Source organism: Triticum aestivum, chromosome 2D (genome assembly GCF_018294505.1).
Source record: "Triticum aestivum cultivar Chinese Spring chromosome 2D, IWGSC CS RefSeq v2.1, whole genome shotgun sequence".
Classification (NCBI taxonomy): Eukaryota; Viridiplantae; Streptophyta; class Magnoliopsida; order Poales; family Poaceae; genus Triticum; species Triticum aestivum.
In genome coordinates, this window is record NC_057799.1 from 536453388 (window position 1) to 536463319 (window position 9932).

The following is a 9932-nucleotide window of genomic DNA, read 5'->3' on the forward strand; positions in this document are numbered from 1 at the left end:
TGACGCGACCTCATTCTTCATGATGAAACGTTCCATCGCGTAGGAGCCTATGGATATCAGGCGTCTATGTCGGCATCACATGATACGTGGGGGAGTGATCAACATCCCGAGGACAACATACAGGCTCAGATGTCGCAGCACACCCAGTGGATGAACATGTTTTTGACTCCTCCACCAGGCCCGACACAGGATACACAGCATGACCAGGGAGAGTCTGAGATTCCTCCTCGTCACGTTAGGGCACCCGACAGGTTGGGATGGTCCCCGATTCCAGATCCGCCTCCCCGCCAGGCCAGACGTCGTCACTGACGCTTCTATCTATCAGTAGAGACATTACCATCTATTTCTGTGTGAGACTTATGTCTATTCTATGTATGAGAAAAATGACTATGTACTTATGTACGAGACATATGCCTACTCTATTTTAGTACTCTGTTATCAGAACTACAAGATCAAATTTAGATAGAACATAATATTCATACAACGAGACATTACAAACAATTAGATAGAACTACATCTAAATTAAATGGTACGTAACTGAACTCACAACATACAGCATAAAAACTACATGAAGTCATCATCGTCATCCTCGATCGATGCAGAAACTTTGCCCTTCGATGATGAAGAACCCTTTCCCGCCATATGTTCGCGCCAACTTTTTCCCGCCACCCGTTTCCCGCCACCCGTTTCCCTCCTCCTATTTCCCGCCACCCGTTTCCCGCCACCCGTTTCCCTCCTCCGATTTCCCGCCAACCCTTTCCCGCCTTACCGCAGTCGTTCTTTCCCGCCATTTTCTCCTCTCTACCTATAAAACCCCCTTCAGACGGAGCTGGATAAGCATTGCAGTGTGGTGGTGGTGAAGTTGGGGCAGTGTGGTGGAGGTGAAGCTGTTGTTTGTCGTTCTTCGTTGGAGCCGGAGCACCGGCAGTTTGGTGGCCGCCGTTCGTCGTTCTTCGTTCGCACGCACGCTTCAAGGGTATATTTCAGCCCACATTTTATTTTTCTTAGGTGCTCCGGTAGTATTTGTTAATATATTTAGATGTCAACTAATTAGTTGTGTAAAAATGTGTAGTTGCTCCGGTAATAATCCGTCCTATATGTGGATGTCAAGTATTTAGGAGTGTCAGTATATGTAGTAGTCCAGAAAAAGGTCCGTAATATAGGCAGTCCAGTCAAATATATTAATCTGTCAATATTTGTAGTTGCTACGGCAAATATTCGTAATATACTTGTAGGTGGGTGAATTGTATTAGTTGCTCCGTTAATATTCTGTAATATATAGCTTCGTAATATATAGACATGTCTAATATTTGTTAGTGGGGATATTAAGGGGTGGGTTAGGTACTCAATGCGATTTGTGTTGCAGATGGCTAAGGGTACTCAGTGGGTGCTTAGCCCTATTGTTCATGTCCAAGGCTTTTCTCCAAGTGTTCTGCAAGTTAGTGAAGTGGACCTCACTTTTGATTGGTTGAAGACTAAATTCATGTTGAAGCAAGGGTTGAAGGAAGACGATTTTGTGTACTACGTCAGCAGGAAGCAGTCAGATGGCCCTCGGGAAAGAAAATTAATTGACATAACTGATGATGGCAAGATTCAAGAAATGCTGAGCGAATGGGAATGGAAAAGGGTTGTTGAGTTGCATTGCTACAGGAAACCGAGTTATATGTGATGAATTTGTCATTCGAGATCCGCCTCCCCGCCAGGCCAGACGTCGTCATTGACGCTCCTATCTATCAGTAGAGACATTACCATCTATTTCTGTGTGAGACTTATGTCTATTCTATGTATGAGAAAAATGACTATGTACTTATGTACGAGACATATGCCTACTCTATTTTAGTACTCTGTTTTCGGAACTACAAGATCATATTTAGATAGAACATAATATTCATACAACGAGACATTACAAACAACTAGATAGAACTACATCTAAATTAAATGGCACGTAACTGAACTCACAACATACAACATAAAAACTACATGAAGTCATCATCGTCATCCTCGATCGATGCAGAACTCTTGCCCTTCGACGATGAAGAACTCTTGCCCTTCGACGATGCAGAACCCAGAAGCGGCGGCATGAAGATATCATCTTCGTCCTCGCTCTCCTCAGTCCATAAACATGGATTATTTGCTGCAATCCTTCTGAAAGTTTCACTCTTCGGCACCACTACCTTCTTCCACCTGTCATGCAACCTAAGAAGTTCTTTACGTACCTCCTCATAGGTCCTTTCAGGCCACCCAGACCTACGTAATTGGTGAGCCAACTCATTCATTATGGTGTCACTACCGGTGAGTTTGTCCCATGGAACTATCCTATTATCCATCCTGAAATCGGTAGCTAGCCTCAGAAGAGTCCTGCTCATCCCAGGGTGAAAACTACGATCGAAAGGATAATGGGACATCTCAACTACACTACACTGCAATGCTTATCCACCTCTGTCTGAAGGGGGTTTTATAGGTAGACAGGAGAAAATGGCGGGAAAGAACGACTGCGGTATGGCGGGAAATGGGTGGCGGGAAACGGGTGGCGGGAAAGGGTTGGCGGGAAACGGGTGGCGGGAAACGGGTGGCGGAAAATGGGTGGCGGGAAACGGGTCTGCGGAATACGTCAAAGTTTTACAAAATAAAACCAGCGCTCATTCGAAAAAAAAATATTGGCACATGCACCAGTCGGCCCACAGCAGGCCAACTGAGCCTAGTCGGCCCACTGCAGGCCTATCGACCAACTGCAGGCCGACTGGGCTTGATCTGGTGGCCGACAGCCCAATCGGCCAGCAGCAAGCTGATGGGCCACTAGTCGGCCTGCTGTGGGCTGACGGGGCTCAGTCGGCCTGCAGCGGGCCGACGGTGTATTATTTTTGAAAATTCTTTTTCAGCGTAATATTTCTGTAATTTAATAAAAAAATGTATTATTTAAAAAAAATTAGCACGTTTTTGTACGCTAAACTAGTTTTAAAAACGTACTCCCTCTCTCTCAATTTACAAGGCATGCGTATATTCCTAGGTCGTCAATTTAACCAACCTGATACAAGTCAAATATTACAAAAAACATACCAATATAAACGGCATATGTTCTATTTTGAAACGGTATAATTTTTGTGTTATGTAGTTTATATTAGGTGATAAAATTGACAACCTAGGTATACGTGCAGGACTCGTAAACTGAGACGTAGGGAGTATAACATTTTGGTACGGAGAGAATAGCATCTTAGTAAAGGGGACATAGTCTTTTTCTGACCGAGCTAGGTTGGCCGCATCCGGACGATGAAGACGTAGACTCCTTTGGTGTATTCGGCATTTGGTCTGCTTTGATGTTTCTCTCAGCTGGCGGGGCCAAGTTGAAGCCGGTCGCTTGGAAAATGAAACAAGCAGCCAGCACCAGCAGGACTTGGGCGTAGACCTTAGTTGACGGTCAAGCAAGGTTTCCTTCCAGGCACCTTCCTCAACTTGTTGATGTCGACCCTTGATCATGACCTGCATGTATGTACTTGCTCTGTAAAATAATATAAAAACGTTTAGAACTTCAGCTCACTACTTTAATAATCTAAACACTCTTATATTTCTTTACAAAATGTAAGGGAGTACCTACCTCAAGTCACAGAGTTGTGGTGAGCCAGATACTGAAACACAGAGAATGCTCTAATTAAGGAGCATTTCTAGCGTAAAAATCTCTAAAATAACCGCATTCGAGTGGTTAGTACAATTGTCACTGAAATGGAGCATTCCAAAATATAGTGTGAAAAAGAGCCTAAAGCGCTCACGGGCCAAATGAAAACTTTGGGGAGTATGGTTAGGCCAGTCAACGCTGCTCTGCATTTTGGGACTATGGTTAGGCCAGTCAACGTGCACCATTACTTGACTGAATGATTCGGCCAGTCAACCAGGCGTCCAAAGCCTGAGCAGCTTCCACGCAGCTTCTGCTTACACTACACCCAAGCCCTCGTATACATAACAAAAGCTTCGGTTCATGTAACGAGCAATCATAAGTTCATAACACAAATGGCAGCGGTGAGCGCCTCTCCGGCCCTCCACTCACTGCCTTTCCTTCTCCTGCTCCTCGTCGCTGCCGGCGAGGCCACCATGTTAAACATCACCAACCGATGCTCCTACACCGTGTGGCCGGCAGCCATGCCCGTTGGCGGTGGCGTGCAGCTCGACCCGGGGGCGACGTGGACCCTCAACGTCTCCGGGCTCGCCTCCCACGGGCGCGTGTGGGCGCGCACGGGCTGCTCATTCAACGGCAGAGGCAACGGTTCATGCCAGACGGGCGACTGCGGCGGCATGCTCGCCTGCAAGGCCTACGGCCGCCCGCCCAACACGATGGCTGAGTTCACAATCGGCCAGTTCAACAACACCGACTTCTTCGACTTGTCCTTCGTCGACAGCTTCAACGTGCCCATGGACTTCCTGCCAGTGCAGGACCAGGGAGGTCCAGGGTGCGGCAAAGGGCCACGCTGCGCTGCCAACATCACATCGCAGTGCCCAAGCGAGTTGACAGCCCCTGGGGGTTGCAACAACGCGTGCACTGTGTTCAAGCAGGACAGGTACTGCTGCACCGGGAATGCAGCGTACAATTGCGAACCCACCAAATACTCGTTGTTGTTTCAGCAAATCTGCCCGGATGTCTACGATTACTCCATGGATGCTGACTGGAAGAAGACGTTCACTTGCCCGTTGGGGACCAACTACCAGATCGTCTTCTGCCCATCGATCAATCTAAATACTTCTTTGCCAAGCACGGGATCGTCGTCATCCAGCAAACGGCGCATTGGTCTGATTCTAGGTACTGTGGTCGGTTTCATCTTAATTGCCGGATTCCTCCTTTTTTTCGTGCATAGACGAAGAACGCGACGACACCGGGAGATGGAGGAAGAGGAGGAAGAGTTTGGGAAGCTACAAGGAACACCAATGAGGTTCACATTTCATCAGTTAGAAGTAGCAACCGAGCAGTTTAGAGACAAGCTTGGCGAAGGAGGGTTTGGTTCTGTGTTTGAGGGACAGCTTGGTGGGGAAAGGATTGCAGTAAAACGTTTGGATCAAGCAGGTCAAGGAAAGAAAGAATTCTCAGCAGAGGTTCAGACGATCGGCAGCATCCACCATATCAATCTGGTGAAACTAATTGGTTTCTGCGTAGAGAAATCACATAGGCTCTTGGTATACGAGTATATGCCCAAAGGATCCTTGGACAGATGGATATATTGTCACGATGATAATATTGATCCTCCCTTGGATTGGAGCACGCGATGCAAGATTATCACTCACATAGCTAAGGGTCTCTCTTATCTCCACGAGGAATGCACGAAAAGAATTGCTCATTTAGATGTTAAACCACAAAATATTCTCTTAGATGACAACTTCAATGCCAAACTTTCTGATTTTGGATTATGCAAGCTCATTGATAGGGATATGAGCCAAGTAGTTACTCGAATGAGAGGCACACCTGGATATTTAGCTCCAGAATGGTTGACCTCACAAATCACAGAAAAGGCTGATGTCTATAGCTTCGGCATTGTTGTAATAGAAATCATCAACGGAAGACAGAATCTCGACCCTTCCCGGTCCGAAGAGAGCATGCATCTTATTACCCTTTTGGAAAAAAAGGTGAAGCATGATAACTTGGTAGATATGATTGACAAGACCAGTAAAGATATGCAAGCACACGAGCAAGATGTAATTCAGATGATGATGCTCGCGATGTGGTGTTTGCAAATTGATTGCAAAAGAAGGCCTAAAATGTCCGAGGTAGTCAAGGTCTTGGAAGGTACCATGAATGCAGAGAGCAATATAGATCATAACTTTGTTGCAACGAATCAAGTGAATTTCCGCATTGCTGACAATGCAGCTTCTTCAGTTCCACCTCTAGCCTCACATGTATCAGGCCCCAGGTGAAATGAGGCAATCCTGACAACATAGGCAATTAGATTATGAGCAGGACAGGAGATTTTCTTTTGTAAAGCAAAAGCCATGTTCTGTTGTATTTTGTCAAACTACTACAATCTGAAGTGCCTATTCTTCACTTAATTTCGCTTTAATTGCTTTGTCCAGTTATCCATCTGAGAATTGCAAAAAATATTAGAGTTGCTGAACTTGAAATCAATAGCATGTTTGAAAATGCCACTTAAAAAATCAGAGAAATGCACAGATGACTTAAATCTTTTGAATTAAGAGAATTGTTAAATTGCAGATATATTGGAAATGCTCTCTCTCTCTCTCTCTCTCTCTGAAAGAAAGGGGTCTCTGCCCGCTCCATCTTTTATAAATGAAGCAGAGAGAAAACCAAGAGTTCAGAGTTCAGGACCGGGCATATAGCCCACCACCATACCGAAACCTCAGGCAAATCACTTGAGATAACTTACAATTTTGTTGGTTGATGGGCATTTTTTTCCTTTTCTGTTCGACAGCTAGAGGGTCTTTCTATGTTTTAAGCAGAATATTTAAGATTTTGAGTTCGTAAAGCTGTGTCGAAGGGATGAAAGCATCATTGCACTGAATGCAGCTACAGGGGCTGCATACTGCACCAGAACTATATTCTTGGAACTTTGGGACAATATCAGATGCTTTTACAGCTATGAAATGTTTTTGCTGGGACATGGAAATCGTGAATAGGAGGAAGCCCGATGAGAGATCCATGTACTGATAACCAAAATGAACTCTGTGAGAGAATAACCGAGCACCGGGCAACAACTGGATTTGACGAGCAAAACTTGCCAATTCTAATAAACCAAAGCTATAAATTGTAGAACTACAACGGTACTGTTCTTTGACATATGCACATCACTATATCAGTGATGCAAGTCTATGTCACATTTGGTTTCTACTCGATTAGCTTCCATGCTGCAAGCTGCAACAGTCAACCAGATAATGCGATGGCATTGCAGGAGATCATCCAACAATTTGCAATGTTATTAGTAGTTGGAAGGTGTGCAGAACGTTGCTGCTCTTACCTTGAATGCGGCTCGTGTGGTTTTTGACTGAACCGCTCGTATGATTTATCCCCATTCAGCCATTCTTGGCCTTCAGGTGGCATACATGTGTGTGAGTTTTTCTTCGTCGAACTGTTGCCTGAGTGAGTAATTGACATGAGACTTACCTCAGTCGACGAGGATTAAGGGGGGATGAGACCGCAGACGGCGACGAGGTTCCTCGTGGGCCCCCTCTCCGGAGGCCGGCGATTAGGAGCGGCGGGGCGGCGCGCCTCGAGATGGGAAGTAGGGGAAAGATGTGATGCCAGGGAGGGAGGATTGACGGCGAGGAATGGCCGAGGCTCGTGCAAGAGGAGAGGCCATTGGGCAGTTCGCCGGCGCCGTCGCCGCAGACGGGCAAGGTTGGTGGTGGAGGAACTGTATGAGCTGGCCCGCCTCGCGCGGCCCAGTTGTCGTCAAGTACGCAGCTGAGCCCACTAATTGTCGCAGCGAGAACGTCCATTAGTATTTGGGCCTCCATCTGGGCCGCATAAATTTGATCGAAGGCGTCTACAGGTCCAGGACTGCCTCGCTGACATATGCAGCCGCCGGCGAGCACCGTCGCTCGCGACGGGAAAGGTCCTCCTCGGGACGGCGGCCGCCGCTCGCCGGAGAACAGGGAACGAACAAATGTGTGGGCATACCCTGCGACAGATTGCGAAGTTCCGAACACGCACGTTGTGTTTTTTTTTTTGAACCGTGCTATACCTACGACAGTTCACGTACGAATTTAGTCCGACAGAGCAGATCCAACCGTCGCAATCCCTTGCCACGCCGCCGGCGACATCGCGGACGACGACCTCCGCGACGTCTTCGAGCGCCTGCCTGGCTACCAGGACCTCCTCCGCTCCGCGGCTACATTCAAGCGATGGCGCTGCCTCATCACCGACCGTGCCTTCCTCCGACGGGTCGGCCTCTGGCCGGAGACGGCGCGCCACCCGTCTGTCCTCGTCGGTATCTTCTCCCAAAACGCGCATCCCACCGGCCGGTCCAGTTTCATGCCAAGGAAACCCGGTTCGGCCCCGCAGTTCCTGAGCCTCCAGGCCGGCGGCGACGGGCGTCTCGCCTTCGACTCTTTCGTCGCCGACGAGGATGGCCTCTTGGACTTTGCGACGCCGCTGGCGTCGCGGCGCGGCCTTCTACTCGCGCGCATCCTACGGCCAAACCGCGTCCGTAAGCGTTACGGCATGGACCGCCAGCAGCTCCATCTAGCCGTGTGCCGCCCTCTGATCGACAAGAGGAGCACGCATCTTCTCCCACTGCCCCCGCTTGACAGGATGGGATTCTTCGGCTGTGAGCCTGTGACCTGACTGGCTGTGCGCTTCTCACCGACGCGGACTACGGCGATTCGGACAAGCATCAGCAGCCGACGTTCCAGGTGCTCTTGATTTGCGCCAAGGCCGACGTGTGCGCCTGCACGTACTCCTCGGCCACGGGGAGCTGGAGCGCGCCCATCAAGTGTCATCAGGTTTCTGGCAGGAGATGGAGGTGCGGGGCGCGTGCCGGCGTCGTCACCGGCGACACAGCGCATTGGCTGTACACGGATAGCACAAACTTCTACACCCTAAGCATAAACGCCACCACGTCACACGTCTCCGTGACCAAGATCCCGTTTAAATTTCACTCTAGGATGCGGCTGTCACATCCGCCACTCCTATGCATCGCCGGAGAGGGAAGACTCTCCTTCGTTACCATACAGGACCACGGCGTTCTAGAGCTCTGGACCAAGCAAGAACAGAACGGCGAGTATGAGGCGGGCTGGCAACACTCTCAGCTCACGGATTTGGGAAACAAAAAGAGAATAAGCAATGTCTTCTTTGCAGAGAGCAGAGGCGCTTTGCTCATTAACCAAGACGGTGTCTTTGTCATCATAGACCTCAAGAGTAAGGAAAAAATGCTACTAGTTGATCTCGAGGGCGTTGGGAACAGATGTTGGTTTATGTTTCAAGAGCGTTGTAGTAGCACTTGCTGCAGAGGAGGGCACGAATATGATAGGACGTGTCCTTCCAGACCCCCGGTTCTCTACGAGATAGATTGGGTATTTAGCCGCCGTATGTTCCTCGCCTCTTCTCAGCTAGGAGATGAGATAACAACTGATTAATTCAAGACTATCTCAAGAACCTCCGTGCAACAGTTTTGCGATGCTTCCGGTTATACACGTATTTGATCCTTCTGTCCCATAATGTTAGACGTTTTTGCAAGCTATGTTAAGCTGCAAAAATATCTTCCATTATGGGACAGAGGGAGCATGTTTTTGGTTTTGCAAATACATGTTAATGAAGATGAATTTATGTTGCTGGTGATATTCAAGAAACAAACGTGCACTGTCAGATTTTCCTTCTAGTTGTTGGTTTTGTAGCTGTATCCTATTCTGGTCGTTGTATTTCTGATCGATGCGGGATGCCGCAATGTCATCCACTGACGTGCCCTTCCTCGACGGCTAGATCTGTCAAGAGCAAGAGCAACGGTAAGGATTAACGCAGTTTCGCCAACATGGACAGGGCAATGCCGGTCTGGGATCGCAAGACCAGTCGCTACAAAACCACTAGGACTGATTGGAACACACAGGCTTGTGGCGCTGGAGCAGAATCATGGAGATGCTGGCCGTACAATCTCTGAATCCAGTGTAGGGATGCCGGCGTTGTGCACTTCGTAGAGAACAGCACTGTGAACGCGCAGAGAGATTCAGGGATCATCAAAAAGATTTTCCTCCCGAGAGGTTTCTTAACGCTGGAAAAATATGCTAGTAGTTCTGAAACACCCTTTTCCGTTCGGTTTATGTTGGATACCAAGCAAGAAGCTGTGATGTAAAGCGTAAATAGGAAACTTATCGTTCATAGTGGTTGTCCGGTGGTCTAGACACCTCGATGTAAGTTTTATTATATTTGAGGTGCTTTCTACTTCTGTTGAACTTTTATAGTAGATCTGGATCTTTTCCCAAAAAAAAAAAGAAGTAGAGATGGCTCC

General features: G+C 48.0%; 1 protein-coding gene, 1 long non-coding RNA gene and 1 pseudogene across 2 annotated transcripts; 2 read left to right on the forward strand and 1 right to left on the reverse strand.

The window, feature by feature from the left end:
• Positions 1 to 2790: 2790 nt before the first annotated feature.
• On the reverse strand, positions 2791 to 7334 carry LOC123054292 (uncharacterized). The gene is made up of 3 exons (XR_006426093.1): positions 7094 to 7334; positions 6948 to 7017; positions 2791 to 3477 (listed from the first exon to the last, which is right to left on the reverse strand). It is a non-coding gene; the product is annotated as an uncharacterized lncRNA (long non-coding RNA).
• LOC123054291 (PR5-like receptor kinase) lies at positions 4000 to 5925 on the forward strand. The gene has a single exon (XM_044478026.1). It carries the CDS (start codon positions 4003 to 4005, stop codon positions 5890 to 5892), a length of 1890 nt encoding a protein of 629 aa, XP_044333961.1. The 5' UTR covers positions 4000 to 4002; the 3' UTR covers positions 5893 to 5925.
• Positions 7335 to 7504: 170 nt separating the features above from the next.
• LOC123055898 (uncharacterized) lies at positions 7505 to 9066 on the forward strand (annotated as a pseudogene).
• The last annotated feature ends 866 nt before the right edge of the window (positions 9067 to 9932 follow it).

Bases quoted from the DNA above. Each gene is read 5' to 3' on its own strand.
- LOC123054291 (XM_044478026.1), top strand. From the start codon at position 4,003: ATGGCAGCGGTGAGCGCCTCTCCGGCCCTCCACTCACTGCCTTTCCTT.